Source organism: Oncorhynchus kisutch, unplaced genomic scaffold (genome assembly GCF_002021735.2).
Source record: "Oncorhynchus kisutch isolate 150728-3 unplaced genomic scaffold, Okis_V2 scaffold1260, whole genome shotgun sequence".
Classification (NCBI taxonomy): domain Eukaryota; kingdom Metazoa; phylum Chordata; class Actinopteri; order Salmoniformes; family Salmonidae; genus Oncorhynchus; species Oncorhynchus kisutch.
The window spans coordinates 41,758-59,784 of record NW_022263205.1 but is presented as its reverse complement, the minus strand read 5'-3'; the positions used below and the strand labels follow the sequence as shown (position 1 = coordinate 59,784).

The 18,027-nt window shown below is 42.2% G+C and overlaps 2 protein-coding genes across 2 annotated transcripts; both read left to right on the top strand.

Moving 5' to 3' along the window:
* Nucleotides 1–1,277: 1,277 nt before the first annotated feature.
* Nucleotides 1,278–5,154, top strand: LOC116365521 (CD209 antigen-like protein A). Its single transcript, XM_031818111.1, has 4 exons — nt 1,278–1,491; nt 2,621–2,787; nt 3,112–3,215; nt 4,307–5,154. Exons 1-4 carry the CDS (start codon nt 1,422–1,424, stop codon nt 4,446–4,448), a joined length of 483 nt encoding a protein of 160 aa, XP_031673971.1. The 5' UTR covers nt 1,278–1,421; the 3' UTR covers nt 4,449–5,154.
* A 3,218-nt stretch (nt 5,155–8,372) lies between these two features.
* Nucleotides 8,373–16,626, top strand: LOC116365522 (type-2 ice-structuring protein-like). The gene is made up of 6 exons (XM_031818114.1): nt 8,373–8,701; nt 9,549–9,644; nt 9,946–10,224; nt 11,243–11,439; nt 12,338–12,450; nt 14,909–16,626. The coding sequence occupies exons 1-6, from the start codon at nt 8,599–8,601 to the stop codon at nt 15,054–15,056; spliced, it is 936 nt and encodes a 311-aa protein (XP_031673974.1). The 5' UTR covers nt 8,373–8,598; the 3' UTR covers nt 15,057–16,626.
* Nucleotides 16,627–18,027: the final 1,401 nt, after the last annotated feature.

The following is an 18,027-nucleotide window of genomic DNA, read 5'->3' as shown; positions in this document are numbered from 1 at the left end:
CTTCATACATTTGCTTCCTGTTTATCAGATTGGAGATGACCGCAAGGTTGAGTAAACTGTTGCTGCCAACCCTCAAATTGGGGGAAAACCAATGACACATTGGAAATGTTTAGTTAGGGATGTGTGTTCTCTTTTAATTTGAATCATTAGTGATGATGGTGTGTGTGTGTCTGTCGGCGTGTGTGTATGTGTGTGTGTGTGTGTGTGTGTGTGTGTGTGTGCGTGTCTGCCTGTGTTTCAGATGGAAGACTAAGACTCTACAGGCTGGCTGCTGGGTGTTTAGGAGTGCTGTGTGTTCTACAAGTCACTCTCAACATCTCCCTGAGGCTGGCTTTCTGTGAGTGAGGCTGTGTCTCAAATGACACCCTATTAGCACTCTGGTCAAACGTAGTGCACTATATAGGGTATAGGGTGCCATTTGGGACTCTATCTCATTTGGGACACTATTCCCATTTGGGACACTATTCCATGTGTAGTGCATTACTTTTGACCAGGGCCCATAGGACAGATATGTATTTTATTATCACAGCATAGTTCTGTACTTACAGTGCAAGGATCACAATTCAGACTTGATGATACATAACTTGTGGGAACGGTAGTTTTCAATATTGTTGACACAAAACAATTATGTTGACATGGTCCATGGAAAAAGTAGTATCTACTGTAACTGGTACACTTGGCCTTGTGTACGTCACTGAAAATGGTGAACAATGTAAACACCACAACCAGGTCTGTGGTCCAAATAGCACCCTATCCTCTTTAAAGGGCACTCCTTTTGACCAGGGTACATAGGGCTTTGGTCCTCGGTACTGCACTATAGAAGGAATAGGGTGTCATTTGGGATGCATCACATGCAGGAACGTCTTTGTTTTTCAGCCGGCTCTAACGACGAGAGAAACCAGTTAGAGACCTGTTACAACACCACCAGCCTGCCGCAAGACAGAGACCAGTCAGATACCAGTAGTCGTGTCATTGACCTGTGTACAGAAAGAGACCAGCTGCAGAAGGAGAGAGTCCAGTGCCGGAAGAACATGAACCAGCTAGAGAGGATGAGAGGCCAGTTACTGAGGGAGAGAGACCAGTTACTAAAGGAGAGAGACCAGTTACAGAGTGAGAGAGACCAGTTACAGAGTGAGAGAGACCAGTTACTAAAGGAGAGAGACCAGTTACTTAAGGAGAGAGACCAGTTACAGAGTGAGAGAGACCAGTTACAGAGTGAGAGAGACCAGTTACGGAGTGAGAGAGACCAGTTACGGAGTGAGAGAGTCCAGTTACGGAGTGAGAGAGTCCAGTTACGGAGTGAGAGAGTCCAGTTACAGAGTGAGAGAGTCCAGTTACGGAGTGAGAGAGACCAGTCAGAGAAAACAGATGACAAAATACAGTTACAGGAGCGTAATAATGCCCTGACTAAAGACAGGGACATGTTGAGAGACAGGGTCAGTGTTCTGACCAATGAGAAGGTGGCGCTGGAGAAGAGGCTCTCTGTGAGTGGTAAGTAGTCAAGTCAGACACTAGGGCTGCATCCCTCTTCTCTACCCTTCATTCTCCGGAAGGGTGAATTTACAGTCTGACCTCAAATACTAGACGTAACATAGTAAAAGTAAATCTGTGGCACTCCAATTACTGTGATATGTTACGTTTGGTATAGTTACAAAAGAGAGAAGGTTACTTAAGGCAAAAAAAGAAGGGATGTAAAGGTTTTCCTCCTCTTCCTCTGAAGAGGAGAGGCGAGAAGGATCGGAGGACCAATATGCGGCGTGGTAAGTGTCCATGGTTCTTTCAATGAGAAATACTCAACATGAACACAACTGATACAAAGAACAATAAACATGAAACGAACGAAAACCAAAACAGTACCGTGTGGTGAAAAACACAGACACGGAAACAAACACCCACAAACAAACAGTGAAACCCAGGCTACCTAAGTATGATTCTCAATCAGAGACAACTAATGACACCTGCCTCTGATTGAGAACCATACTAGGCCGAAACATAGAAATCCCGAAATCATAGCAAAAACAAACAGACTGCCCACCCCAACTCATGCCCTGACCATACTAAATAATGACTAAACAAAGGAAATAAAGGTCAGAACGTGACAAGGGAAGATGGGTGGCCATATGATGGAACTGTCTATCAACTCAAAGATTGTGTGTTCGAATCACATCATGGACGACATCAGTATTTTTAACTTGTTAGCAACTTTGCAACTACTTACTACTTATTATCTACTTTGTAACTATAAACTTAACATGTGAGCTAACCATTCCCATAACCTTAATGTAACCCCTAACACTAAACTTAATCCCTAAAACCCAGCCTAGATAATGTTAGCAACTGACCCACATAGCTAACATTAGCCACAACAAAGTGAAATTCATAACATATCATACAAAATTGACGATGGACATCTACAAATTAATACATACTATGTGAGATTTTACATATCATACTAACATTTACCATGTTACATTTGTTGCTGAGACCAGGGTGGAACAACACTGTGTGCTGTGCACACAATCATGGATTCACCAATAGTTAAATGACAATGTGAATGAAAATATTCAGTACAATAAACACGTGTTATATATTTCACATATTATGTACATTTCTTCAACAGAGCTAAATATTTGTCCGAAAATCTGCAATTGTTGTCCGGAGGGTTGGATGCTGTTGGGATCCAGCTGTTACTTCCTGTCGACTCAGCAGAAAACCTGGGAACAGAGCAGACTGGACTGTCTGAACAGAGGAGCAGACCTGATGATCATAAACAGCAAGGAGGAACAAGTGAGTGAGTGAGTGAGTGAGTGAGTGAGTGAGTGAGTGAGTGAGTGAGTGAGTGAGTGAGTGAGTGAGTGAGTGAGTGAGTGAGTGAGTGAGTGAGTGAGTGAGTGAGTGAGTGAGTGAGTGAGTGAGTGAGTGAGTGAGTGAGTGAGTGAGTGAGTGAGTGAGTGAGTGAGTGAGTGAGTGAGTGAGTGAGTGAGTGAGTGAGTGAGTGAGTGAGTGAGTGAGTGAGTGAGAATCAATGTAACTGGTCAGTAATGTATCTTCCAGTACTTAACACAAGCAGTCTATAGTAGTTGACAATATCAGTATCTTTATCAACAACAGAAGTTTCTCTGTGGCCTCAACAAGATTGTCTGGATTGGTCTGACTGACTCCGTTACTGGGAGGACACGGAAATGGATGCATGGCACACCACTGACCACGGCAAGGTAAGAGTCTAATGCTCTAATAACAATGACCACCCCAAGGTAAGAGACTACAACTCTATAATAACACTGACCACCCCAAGGTAAGAGACTACAGCTCTAATAACACTGACCACCCCAAGGTAAGAGACTACTGATATATAATAACACTGACCACTCCAAGGTAAGAGACTACTGCTATATAATAACACTGACCACCACAAGGTAAGAGACTACTGCTCTATAATAACACTGACCACCCCAAGGTAAGAGACTACTGCTCTATAATAACACTGACCACCCCAAGGTAAGAGACTACTGCTCTATAATAACACTGACCACCCCAAGGTAAGAGACTACTGCTCTATAATAACACTGACCACCCCAAGGTAAGAGACTACTGCTCTATAATAACACTGACCACCCCAAGGTAAGAGACTACTGATCTATAATAACACTGACCACCCCAAGGTAAGAGACTACTGATCTATAATAACACTGACCACCGCAAGGTAAGAGACTACTGCTATATAATAACACTGACCACCCCAAGGTAAGAGACTACTGCTATATAATAACACTGACCACCCCAAGGTAAGAGACTACTGCTATATAATAACACTGACCACCCCAAGGTAAGAGACTACTGCTCTATAATAACACTGACCACCCCAAGGTAAGAGACTACTGCTCTATAATAACACTGACCACCCCAAGGTAAGAGACTACTGCTCTATAATAACACTGACCACCCCAAGGTAAGAGACTACTGCTCTATAATAACACTGACCACCCCAAGGTAAGAGACTACTACTCTATAATAACACTTACCAGGCAAGTCAGTTAAGAACAAATTCTTATCTACAATGATGACCTACCCCGGCCAAACCAGGATGACGCTGGGCCAATTATGCGCCGCCCTATGGGACTCCCAATCTCGGCCGGATGTGATACAGACTACTGCTCTCTGATAACACTGACCACAGTTTAAGGAGTTGGACTGATTCTCTGTGTTCATACTCTAGGTTCTGAGAGAGAGTCCAGTCTAACTCTGTGCTGTTCATACTCTGGGTTCTGAGAGAGTGATCAATGTAACTCTGTTGTTTCTACTGCAGCTATTGGAGGAGTGGAGGCCCTTATGGTGGTGGAGTGGAGAACTGTGTGGTTGTACGTTACTGGTCATCAGGATACAGAAAAGGGTGGGACTATCAGTGTTCAAATCCACAGTTCTGGATCTGTGAAAAAGGCCTCTTGTAGGTACTGCTGTTTAAGGAACTCTGAAGACGGATTCTATATTTTGTTAGAATGGCACTCTGAACTAGACTTTGGAAAGAAAGGCACACACACACACACACACACACACACACACACAAGCATGAACACATACAAAACAAATGAGGTATATATCACCCAATAGCTGCTGTCAATGTTTAAATGTACAGTTCATTATGTAGCATTGCATGTAGGCTGTACACAATTCTCTCTCTCTACCGCTACCTTTCTCATGTTGATGGTTGTTTACACTGTTGAAAGGTTACGTGATGATTCCACCTAGTGGTTAACGTGAGAGATGGACTCACCATAGAGTTGAAAAAGTGGTATTACAGACTGGCCTACTGGCTTTTCCTCAATTCATCCTTCCTCGATTACTCCTCGCATCCTCTCTCCTCCCCTCCTTCTCAAAACACATTGGAGAATACATTCCTCGGGGAGGGACCTTCTCCTCTAATACTGGTGAGGAGGAGAGGATTTTATGTTAAGATTTAGATGAGTGTGTAGACACACCACACTCTAAAATGCTTGTATTCATTGTTTTTATTAGCAACATGTCATGTGATTTGCCATGCTTCCGCTAAGTTCATTAATCATTTTTCTCTATTTTTTTCATGATCGATTATTATCATCAATCCTTTTTATAATGAGAAGAACAAAGGCACAGATTAATAAATAAATGAACAATGTCCCCTGACGTCTACCAGCTTCCTGATTGAATGTGATTGGATCGTTTAAGTGTGACCTGCAGTTGGACACAGATGACAGAACAGGACTTAGAGGACACACACTGTGTGCAGGCAGACATACACACATGCACGAACGCACACTATGAAGTGCCCCTTTTAAACCTCTGATAAAGATGCAGACAGATTTCTTACACACACTTCTGAATATTTTCTCACACTGATGTCACACACACACAGCATAGATAGGACAAAAGGCCCATATATGGCCATCGATGGCCAGTCACGGAGTGCAAGCCATAACGTGTCTTTCTTATGGACAACGACACCAGCAGGACTTGCAAAATATGACGTCCTGCTTGAAGGTGATTGGATACTTAAGACATTCTATCAACTGAAGTGCACTGCAGACAGACAGACATCAGAGAGGTACCAGTGGAGACACACATCAGAGTAACTACTCAACTACTAGTAATCATACAGTAGATATTACCATTAGGAGTCAGTTAGAAAGGTAATCATACAGTAGATATTACCATTAGGAGTCAGTTAGAAATGTAATCATACAGTAGATATTACCATGAGGAGTCACTTCCCCAAGTACACCAGGAAGTTTCTCAGGAATCAGAAAAAAGGTGAAAAGAAGTAGCAGAAGGTGACCAGCTACAGACCAATTACAAAAACCTGACTGAGGAGAGGCCAGCTGCAGACCAATTACAACAACATGACTGAAGAGAGAGAACAGCTACAGACCAATTACAGCAACCTGACTAAAGAGAGAGATCAGTTACAGACCAGTAACAACAACCTGACTGAGGAGCATGACCAACTACAGACCAGTTCCAAAAACCTGATTAAAGAGAGAGACCAGCTACAGACCAATTACAACAACCTGACTGAGGATAGAAACCAGCTACAGACCAATTACAACAACCTGACTAAAGAGAGAGACCTTTTACACAACAATTACAACACCCTGGGCCTCCCGGGTGGCGCAGTGGTTAAGGGCGCTGTACTGCAGCGCCAGCTGTGCCACCAATGACTCTGGGTTCGCACCCAGGCTCTGTTGTAACCGGGCGCGACCGGGAGGTCTGTGGGGCGACTCACAATTGGCCTAGCGTTGTCCGGGTTAGGGAGGGGTTGGCCGGTAGGGATATCCTTGTCTCATCGCGCACCAGCGACTCCTGTGGCGGGCCGGGCGCAGTGCCCGCTAACCAAGTTTGCCAGGTGCACAGTGTTTCCTCAGACACATTGGTGCGGCTGGCTTCCGGGTTGGATGCGCGCTGTGTTAAGAAGCAGTGCGGCTTGGTTGGGTTGTGTATCGAAGGACGCATGACTTTCAACCTTCGTCTCTCCGGAGTCCGTACGGGAGTTGTAGCGATGAGACAAGATAGTAGCTACTAAACAATTGGATACCACGAAATTGGGGAGAAAAACGGGGTAAAAAAATAGAATAATTACAACACCCTGACTAAAGGGAGAGACATGCTACAGACCTATTACAACAACCAAATTAAAGAGATAGATCAGCTGGAGAAGGAGTAGAAGATATAGCAGAGGAGATAGGAAGAGAGGAGATAGGAGGAGAGGAATCTAGAAAAGACAAATTGAGATAGAGCCTTAGTTTCAGAGAGAGACATCGAGGAAAAATAATAATTTTAGGAGAATGAGGAAAGGAGGAAAAAAAATACAAATAATAGTTGTGTTTAGATTTAGAGGAGAGTGTGTAGTCATACTGTACTCTGGAAAATGCTTCTTCATTATATTTATTAGCAACATCGCCATCAGCTTATGCTTAGTTAAAAAGAAATGTTTTCATAAAACAGTGTGACCTGCAGTTGGACACACACACAGATGGCAGAACAGTACTGAGAGCACACACACACACACACACACACACACACACACACACACACACACACACACACACACACACACACACACACACACACACACACACACACACACACACACACACAGATGGCAGAACAGTACTGAGAGCACACACACACACACACACACACACAGAAGGCGGAACAGTACTGAGAGCACACACACACACACACTAAAATTTGGAGAAAGATGCTGACATAGATTTACCCCACACACTTCTGAATAACTCTTCACACTAACGTCACACACTTCTGAATAACTCCTTACACTTCTGAATAACTCCTTACACTGATGTCACACACTTCTGAATAACTGAATAACTCCTTACACTCCTTACCCTCTGGAGAGCCTTACGGTTATGGGCGGAGCAGTTGCCTACCAGGTGGTGATACAGCCCGACAGGATGCTCTCGATTGTGCATCTGTAGAAGTTTGTGAGTGCTTTTGGTGACAAGCCAAATTTCTTCAGCCTCCTGAGCTTGAAGAGGTGCTGCTGCGCCTTCTTCACGACGCTGTCTGTGTGGGTGGACCAATTCAGTTTGTCCGTGATGTGTACGCAGAGGAACTTAAAACTTACTACCCTCTCCACTACTGTCCCATCGATGTGGATAGGGGGGTGCTCCCTCTGCTGTTTCCTGAAGTCCACAATCATCTCCTTTGTTTTGTTGACGTTGAGCGTGAGGTTATTTTCCTGACACCACACTCCGAGGGCCCTCACCTCCTCCCTGTAGGCCGTCTCGTCGTTGTTGGTAATCAAGCCTACCACTGTAGTGCCATCCGCAAACTTGATGATTGAGTTGGAGGCATGCATGGCCATGCAGTCGTGGGTGAACAGGGAATACAGGAGAGGGCTCAGAACACACGTGATGACAAATAGGAGAGATTTCTGAAAATGTTTCATTGTAAAAAGTTTAATTTGTTTAATTCTTCTATTTGAAAATGTATTTAGACGTCTTGTTTTTGACCCAAATCCATAAACATAGTAAACAGCATCATATTAGTTAATTTATTCATATCTAGACCTACTGTCGACCAATAATAACTTGTGTTTGGGTTGACAAATCACGTATATTATTAGGCCAAAAAAACATGAATGAGAGGAAGAAATAAAGCACAGAACAGAATGAACAAGGAATGAAGAGGAAGTTACACACAACTGTCTGGTCCACAAGGCTGAATCCCAAATGGCATCCTATTCCCTATGTAGTGCAGAAAAAGAGAATATGGTGCCATTTGTTTCACATCGCAATAGTCTCCTTCTTATTGGTGGATAGAGACTTGACACATTATAACACCTACAGCCTTCTTATTGGTGGATAGAGACTTGACACATCCTGTCACCAGCTGTGGGCCACAGACAGAGAACAGAGAAGTACAGGATTTAGACACATTAGACCAACTACTGAGTCAGTTAGAAAGGTAATCATACAGTAAGTTAATACAGTAAGTAAAAGTAACTTAGAATCATACATATTACAATAAGAGGTCAGACAGACTGAATTAGTTGATTCATTCATTGATTGGGGTAATCATTGATATTCGGTACGGTTAGTTAAGATGGCAAACTACGTCAACAAACAGGTGATTGAATTGAATGAAGTTACTGAAGAAAACCGGAACAGATTATCGAGGAGCGTGAAGACTGAGACCCATCTCTCAGGTAAGAACTAAGTATCTTAGTGTCTCACACAGTAGCTGAGGCACGCAGGCAGGTCTGCACGTACAAACTGAACGCATTCACACACTAATACCACACACTAGAAAAACACTTGTACATTTGTATTGTTCTGTCTTCTGGGTGGCTCAGTTAGAATGGAGCAGGGTGTTCAAAACCTGCTGGGGTCACGTACACCAAAATGTATTAATTCAATGTATTTTTTTACTTCAGTTTTTAGAACTATTTGGAACTATTTAAATAAGATTGATGATATTATTTCTCCAGCCTGAAAAGCTGGAGAAATGTAATCACTCTCAAATTCATAGAGAGAGCTACAGTATGTCTGCAAGGAGTGACCATTCATGATAAAAAATGATAGTTTGAACCATTTGAGGCTACACAGTGTTAGTTTACATTTACATAGTTTATAATTCCATGGTAAAACAAGTATATATTTGGGTTCTGATGGGGTTAGACAGTTCAACTAAGATCATGAGGTATTTCTGTGTTACATTTTTCAAGAATCAATTTGGTAAATATCATTCATTTAAATTAATGTTTAAAAAATGGATATAAAAATCACAGATTGACCCTTTAAATCATGCTACGTCTATATTGTGTAACTTTAGTCATTTCTTCATACAGTAGCTTCCTGTTTGTCTGATGTGAGACACTCTTGAGCAAACTTCTGCTGAAAAACCAATGACACGTTGGAAATGTTTGGTTCTCAGAATTAGTAAGGGATCTGTGGGATGATGTGTGTTCTGTTTAAATCTGAATCATTAATGACGATGGTGTTTGTGTGTGTGTGTGCGTGTGTGTCTGTTGCCGTGTGTGTGTTCCTCTGCAGATGGAAGACTAAGACTCTACAGGCTGGCTGCTGTGTGTTTTGGAGTGCTGTGTGTTCTACAAGTCACTCTCAACATCTTCCTGAGACTGGATTTCTGTGAGTCAGGCTATCCTCTTTTATAATGCACTACATTTGAACAGGGCCGATAGGACAGATATGAATGTCATTGTCACACCATCTTTCTGTTCTCAAAAAACAAGGATCACAATTCAGACTTACAGACATTACATAGCTTATGGGACCCGTAGTTTGACAGTATTGTTGAAACACAAACTAAAAGAATGACAACACCACAACCATTATGTCCCAAATGGCGTCCTATGTTCTTTGACCAGGGCACATAGGGCACTAAGGAAGGAATAGGTTGTCATTTGGGACCCAATTCCCTGTCTTTCAGTCCACTCCAACAGAGAGAGAGAGCAGTTAAACGGCTGTTACAACACCACTGGCTTGGCGCAGGTTGGAGACCAGCCAGATACCAGTACTATCATGGATCTGTGTACAGAGAGAGACCAGTGCCGGATGAACAGAAACCAGCTAGAGAGGGAGAGAGACAAAGAGAAAATGGACAAAAAACAGTTACTGGAGCGTTACACTGCCCTGACTACAGAACGGGACAGGTTGAGAAAAAGGGTCAGTCTTCTGACCAATGAGAAGGTGGTGCTCTCTATCTGTGGTAAGTTGTCAAGTCAGTCACTAGGGCTGCGTCCCATTCTCTACCCTTCCTTCTCCTGAAGTGTATACTTGTTCAGTCATGAATTTAAATGCATTGGTGCAAGCATATTCATTTAAATCGATGTGGAAGTGTACACTTCAGGAGAAGGGTTTAGCATTGGAATTTAACCCCTGTGTGCACCCTCGTTATGGATTTACAAATAGTTAATGACAATGTTAGAATGTGTTGTTTAAGACTTGTTACATACAGTATACTGTACAGTATTTCTCTGACAGAGCTAAACATTTATCAGAAAATCTGGAAAACCTGACTTGAAGGAAATCTGTCCCAATAATCTCTCCTTTCTCCAGATGTGTGCACTTGTTCACTTCCCTTCATGGATTTAAAATAAATGACTGGTGTAAGGTTCTTATTTTTCAGGCTAAATAACCCACGGATACTAGAGAAGCTTCAACCAAGTTTAATTCTTCCCAAAGGTTCTGTACAGCTGTATTCAGACAAACCAACATTTGTTCCATCCAGATATTTATATCTCACTTAAGACACTCCCTCTCTCCAATCCTTACATTTTATGGTCCAACAGGAAGAGAGTAAAGAGGGTAACAGGATACCAAACCTTTATTACTCCGTTATGAGAATCTGTCCTCGCCTCCTGACCTCAACTCCTCCTTCATCTAATCCACAGATGTCCATCTGTCTCCCCCGTATCAACATGTTGCTCTCCTCTTCTCCATCCAACACATTCCACAGCTATCTGTCTTTCTACAGAGACCCAGTCTCTTTTATTATACTATGTGTCTGATCTATCATGTCTTTAAGATCTCGATGTTCAAAATGTTGAATCCAACACTGGTATATGGGAATTCTCTCTAGCACCCATGTCTACAACACTGCTTTTAGATTTGTATGATGTAGGGAACGAGCGCACACTTCAAGAGAAAGAAGAGATTTTTGGAACGCAACCCAGATCTGAATATTTGAAAAACAATATTGCGGACACTGCCTGTGTTGTCTCTAGGTACTGGAAGAGTGGTGGAAGGGAGTGGCATGGCAGTCCAAACGATGAGGACTGTGTTAAAGTGTCCTAAACGATGGAGGATGTTGGGATCCAGCTGTTACTTCCTGTCTACTGAGAGGAAAACCTGGGAGGAGTGCAAACTGGATTGTCTGGCGAGAGGAGCAGACCTGGTGATCATAAACAGCAGACAGGAACAGGTGAGAGAGGGGAGGGGGGGAGAGATTTGATGTGGATCTCTTTTAGTCTTCATTTGGACTAATCTTCCAAGAGTCCTTAAACATGAAATTACCATTTATATTACGATCACATTTTCACATATAACACGTTGTTACAAACAGACATAATACACTAACATATTGACCAGATAAATACTGTAACAGTCTAAAAAGATAGATTGATTCCTCATCTACCATAGTCCTGCACAACTTCCCTATGTATTATATTTAAATGGTTTAAAGTATTGGTTAAATGTATATATTGTAAGGTTTCTGGTTTACAGAAACAGAGAGAGATTGAGAGAGATTGTGAGAGAGAGAGAGAGAGAGAGATTGTGAGAGAGAGAGAGAGAGATTGTGAGAGAGAGAGAGAGAGAGAGAGATTGTGAGAGAGAGATTGTGAGAGAGATTATGAGAGAGAGATTGTGAGATTGTGAGAGAGAGAGAGAGATTGTGAGAGATTGTGAGAGAGAGAGAGATTGTGAGAGAGAGAGAGATTGTGAGAGATTGTGAGAGATTGTGAGAGAGAGAGATTGTGAGAGATTGTGAGAGAGAGAGAGATTGTGAGAGAGAGATTGTGAGAGAGAGAGAGATTGTGAGAGATTGTGAGAGAGAGAGATTGTGAGAGAGAGATTGTGAGAGAGAGATTGTGAGAGAGATTGTGAGAGAGAGATTGTGAGAGAGATTGTGAGATTGTGAGAGAGAGAGAGATTGTGAGAGAGAGATTGTGAGATTGTGAGAGAGAGATTGTGAGATTGTGAGAGAGGGAGAGAGAGAGGGGGGGGGGGGGGGTTGTGAGAGAGAGAGTGATTGATAGAGATTGTGAGAGAGAGTGTGTGTGTGTCATGATGTTTAGAATAACTTTATTCAATCCTAACAGAAGTTGTTGTACCAGCTGCATGGTGATGCAGATCTCCTGGTCTGGATTGGTCTGACTGACACCGTTAATGAGGGGACCTGGAAATGGGTGGACGGCACACCACTGACCACATCGTAAGAGAAATTACTACTTTTATAATACGGCTCTAACATCTGGATAGCATTTAGGATGATGTTTCTACCACAGTATCTGACAGTGTCTGACAATTTCACTTATGTGTCCTGTTCTCAGTGGTGATTTTAGCATGTAAATCTTGGTGGGGAAAACTCAACAATTATTTTGGGATGAATGCCAGCAATGCTGGCATGGGACATTATTACAGTATTCTCCCTGTACACCAAGTCAGAACCGGGGGCATATAATCAAATAAGCATTCAAGCAGACAATGAAAACTCTTACAATATTCAATTATTACATTTCTCTAAAACAAGCTATAGGCTACATGTGCATCACCAAGTCAGAACAGTAGGCTAAATTATGAGGGGGAAAGGGACCAAAGTATTAGGATGAGACACATGGACTACTAACAGCTTACTACAGAACACCCACGTAGTATTACTTTCTTAGCTTCATTCTACACATCTCCCTGGCATATTACATCATTTATGCAGCACCATATAAGACATTTTTCACACCCTCTCCACCGAATAGCAGGCAGCGGTCACAAAATAGGGATTGCTTTGCAACGCTTGCAGTTAGCCATTGTTTCCTTACAAACCACTCCTTGTTGAATTTGCGATTTCTGATTTGCTGTGGAATGTTTATGTCCAATGGCCGATGATCACCGATACGTTTTATCTATAATTTCTCTTCGTATGACAAGGATTTAAAAGGATTTGCCAGTAGATTGTCGACGTGATTCATGATGATGACTGCTTGTCCAGCTTGCTAGCTAAGATTTTTAAAGTATGATGTCCAATCAAAGCTACGGTAGATATAACGTGATTTGTCATTTATCTGTGGCCAATGACCTTGAGCTATCTTGGATGGGCACTTTAATGTAAATCTAAGGCAGCATCCAAGGGGGCTTGAACTGCCAAGCTTTCTCTGTAGATTCTGCTGTGAGGTAGTGTCCCCATGAGTGACAGAACACTGAGCCAATCACGGCACAATTAAAGAACTCTACCAACCCCTACACCCGGTATATTCCGCTGGCTGCCCCTCCACCACAGAAAGCCCTGAGCTATGCTGAAACACCTGTATACCTGGAACATGGAAGTTCCCTCTAGTGCGCATCCCTACACCAACCCAATTATTTTAGATTTGTAGGAAGTTGTGGAAGAGCTCACACTTCAGGAGAAAGGAGAGATTATTGGAACGCAACTCAGATCTGAATATTTGAAAAACCAATATAGCGGACACTGTAACTGTGTTCGAATACCCATACTAACATACTGTATACTACATACTTAATGAGTATATACTATATACTAGTAGTTAATTGTAGTATACTGTAAACGAACAGTATCGTTTCAGTTGAGCGTACTAGACAGAGCGTCGTCTGTTTATCGGAAGTTGAGGCTGTTGCTATGCAACCTCTTGCTAGCTTATTAGCATAACTAATGAGTAGCTAAACTTTTTACGATTTTTGGTGTGTTCGTAAATTACATTTGGAATGGCAACGTGTGCTCTGGGCATTCGTAAATCCAGAACGTTTCGCTCTCGGAGAGTTCAAAGCGCACACTGGTTGCTCTGGCAAAGGACTAGGGTTGATCCGAGCGTTCAACGGCAGTCAAGCACCCAAGCTAACTGGCTAACATTGGCTAGCTATGAGAAACACCTCACTTTGACCGTTTTACTCGCCCTAGCAGAACTGGTTAGGCTGTTTTCATGTTATCCAGAGTGTTGGTGACTGATCGTAACAATTTAATTACGCTTTTTGCCAACGTTTACTGACAACCGGCCATATTCAAAGGGTGTTGAGCGTTTTTACATAAATTCATCAGTTATTCTGCGCGAGAGTGCTCTAAAATCAGAGTAGATAAATTAGAATTAACAAGGTCCATTGAAACGCAAAACGATTATACCACTTATTTAAGAATGATGTGAATAATCAAGTCAATAAACGTTGGGTAGTCAGATAGTGATTATACTGACTGGTAAGTTCGATGTACTAGTGGCAAACTAACGTTATTTAGATAGCTAACATACCGGTACATACTGCTGTATTGCTATGCCATATGTAAGGATAGCGTAGCAAATAAATTGTCAGCCAACATAACGTGTAACGTAACTTATTTGAAAAGTCATTACTTTAATACATTGCTCAACATTTTCTTAACATTTTTCATAATTAGTTAAAGTAATGAATTAGTATCTACTCTCTTCGGACATTGGCTAAATATTTTCTGCCATTTTTTTCTTATCTGAAAACGTTGTGAAGCCACGACCATTTTCTAAAGAATTGCATTATGGGCCCTAAAAGTAGAGAAACAGATTGTATTCTACGTATTTTGGCGAATTTAGTACGACTTCCGGGAACTTTTGGCATACTAACTCTATCCATACTATGACCAATAATGGTGCTGTTAGTATGAGTAGTCGAACACAGCTTGTGTGTGTTGTTTCTAGGTACTGGAAGAGTGGTAAACCGGACCATGGTGGTACCAACAACAAGGATTGTGTCGAGGTCAACCATCGGGACAACGTTTTGGCCAACTGGAACGATGCACCATGCAGCCACATGCTGCATTGGATCTGTGAGAAATTACAGAAATAGCTACATAGGTCAAATCCACATCTTGTTTAAATGTGTTTGCACATTAACATTTTCCCTAAGATTGTGTAATTAACTGAGCACATGCATTTGCATGGTACATGGTATTATCTTTCTGTCTTTCAGCTGTAATTCATTTTTGGCAATATATTATTGGCAACCTTTTGGATCAGTCACAATACTGTATTGTTTTCAGCTTTGTCCTTTTCCCTCTAAACAATTTATCCATATTACTTCTATGAAATGGTATTGTACCATCTAATCCACTGTGAGATCTATTTTCATCTGTTTCAATCTGGTGTCCAAAACCGAAAGTAAAAGAGCATAAGACAGATCTACTGCTTATGTTGCTTATGCCTGGAATCGGCCCGACACACACAAACACATGTACGCAATCAGACACGCACACAAGCATGCACGCACGCATTTAAACCTCAGTAAAGTTTCAGTTTTATAGCAGCATCTATGCCAGGGTTGCCCAATCATTTTTCTGAAGAGCCTTCAAACTCAACTCTGGATGTCGAAGCCAGTTCCACTGCAATTTTTCATTGTTCCCTTCTAATTAGGGACTGATTTAGACCTGGCACACCAGGTGGGTGCAATTAATTATCAGGTAGAAAAGAAAACCAGCAGATTCCAGACCTCGTAAGGGTAAGAATTGACTACCCCTGCTGTGGAGCAGAGCTCTCCAACCCTAATCCTGTAGAAGTACCGTCCTGTAGGTTCACACTCCAACCCTGTTCCCGGAGAGCTACTGTCCTGTAGGTTCTCACTCCAACCCTGTTCCTGGAGAGCTACCGTCCTGTAGGTTCTCACTCCAACCCTGTTCCTGGAGAGCTACTGTCCTGTAGGTTCTCACCCCAACCCTGTTCCTGGAGAGCTACTGTCCTGTAGGTTCTCACTCCAACCCTGTTCCTGGAGAGCTACTGTCCTGTAGGTTCTCACTCCAACCCTGTTCCTGAAGAGCTACTGTCCTGTAGGTTCTCACTCCAACCCTGTTCCTGGAGAGCTACCGTCCTGTAGGTTCTCACTCCAACCCTGTTCCTGGAGAGCTACTGTCCTGTAGGTTTTAGCTCCAATCCTAATAATGTAGAGCACCTGACTACAATAATTAGCTGATGAAAAAATGAATCAGGTCAATTAAAACTGAGGTTGCAGCGGAGACCTGGTTGCTCTCCAGGAACAAGGTTGGAGTTAAAACCTAAAGGGGTATCTCTCCAGGAACAGGGTTGGAGTTAAAACCTAAAGAGGTATCTCTCCAGGAACAGGGTTGGAGTTAAAACCTAAAGGTGTATCTCTCCAGGAATAGGGTTGGAGTTAAAACCTAAAGGGGTATCTCTCCAGGAACAGGTTTGGAGTTCAAACGTAAAGGGGTATCTCCCCAGGAATAGGGTTAGAGTTAAAACCTACTGGAGGGTAGGTCTCCAAGAACATGGTTGGCGTTAAAACTTACTGGAGGGTATCTCTCCAGGAAGTATTTGTAAAATTAATGACAAAATGTGGTTGTATGTTTTTTAACATTGAAAAAATTACTTAAAGAAATATACTTTGATTAAAAATATGTATTTTTTAACATGTGAACTCAGTGAATTACCATTTAGGCTTTCAAACTTGTTGATCTGGTACTAAGCATACAGAAGGTAGGTCTAGTCACAGACACAATTACTGTACTTTACCCCCACATGGTCTGAGCCATACCATCACTCTTAGCCTACCTTTACCAAGAGGTATATAAAGTCACATCCAAATTTTGCCAAAATACTTTGAAAAAAATAAAACATCTAAATAAATAAAAATCGCAAGAAGATAAAAGGGTCAACATTATTGTCACCTCTGTTTAAAAATACTCCATCACCCTCCCTCTGTGGGGATAACAACACTGAGACTAGTCTGTTTAAAATACTCCATCACCCTCCCTCTGTGAGGATAACAACACTGAGACTAGTCTGTTTAAAATACTCCATCACCCTCCCTCTGTGAGGATAACAACACTGAGACTAGTCTGTTTAAAATACTCCATCACCCTCCCTCTGCAAGGATAACAACACTGAGACTAGTCTGTTTAAAATACTCCATCACCCTCCCTCTGTGGGGATAACAACACTGAGACTAGTCTGTTTAAAATACTCCATCACCCTCCCTCTGTGAGGATAACAACACTGAGACTAGTCTGTTTAAAATACTCCATCACCCTCCCTCTGTGGGGATAACAACACTGAGACTAGTCTGTTTAAAATACTCCATCACCCTCCCTCTGTGAGGATAACAACACTGAGACTAGTCTGTTTAAAATACTCCATCACCCTCCCTCTGTGAGGATAACAACACTGAGACTAGTCTGTTTAAAATACTCCATCACCCTCCCTCTGTGGGGATAACAACACTGAGACTAGTCTGTTTAAAATACTCCATCACCCTCCCTCTGTGAGGATAACAACACTGAGACTAGTCTGTTTAAAATACTCCATCACCCTCCCTCTGCAAGGATAATAACACTGAGACTGGTCTGTTTAAAATACTCCATCACCCTCCCTCTGTGAGGATAACAACACTGAGACTAGTCTGTTTAAAATACTCCATCACCCTCCCTCTGTGAGGATAACAACACTGAGACTGGTCTGTTTAAAATACTCCATCACCCTCCCTCTGTGAGGATAACAACACTGAGACTAGTCTGTTTAAAATACTCCATCACCCTCCCTCTGTGGGGATAACAACACTGAGACTAGTCTGTTTAAAATACTCCATCACCCTCCCTCTGTGAGGATAACAACACTGAGACTAGTCTGTTTAAAATACTCCATCACCCTCCCTCTGTGAGGATAACAACACTGAGACTGGTCTGTTTAAAATACTCCATCACCCTCCCTCTGTGAGGATAACAACACTGAGACTAGTCTGTTTAAAATACTCCAGCACCCTCCCTCTGTGGGGATAACAACACTGAGACTGGTCTGTTTAAAATACTCCATCA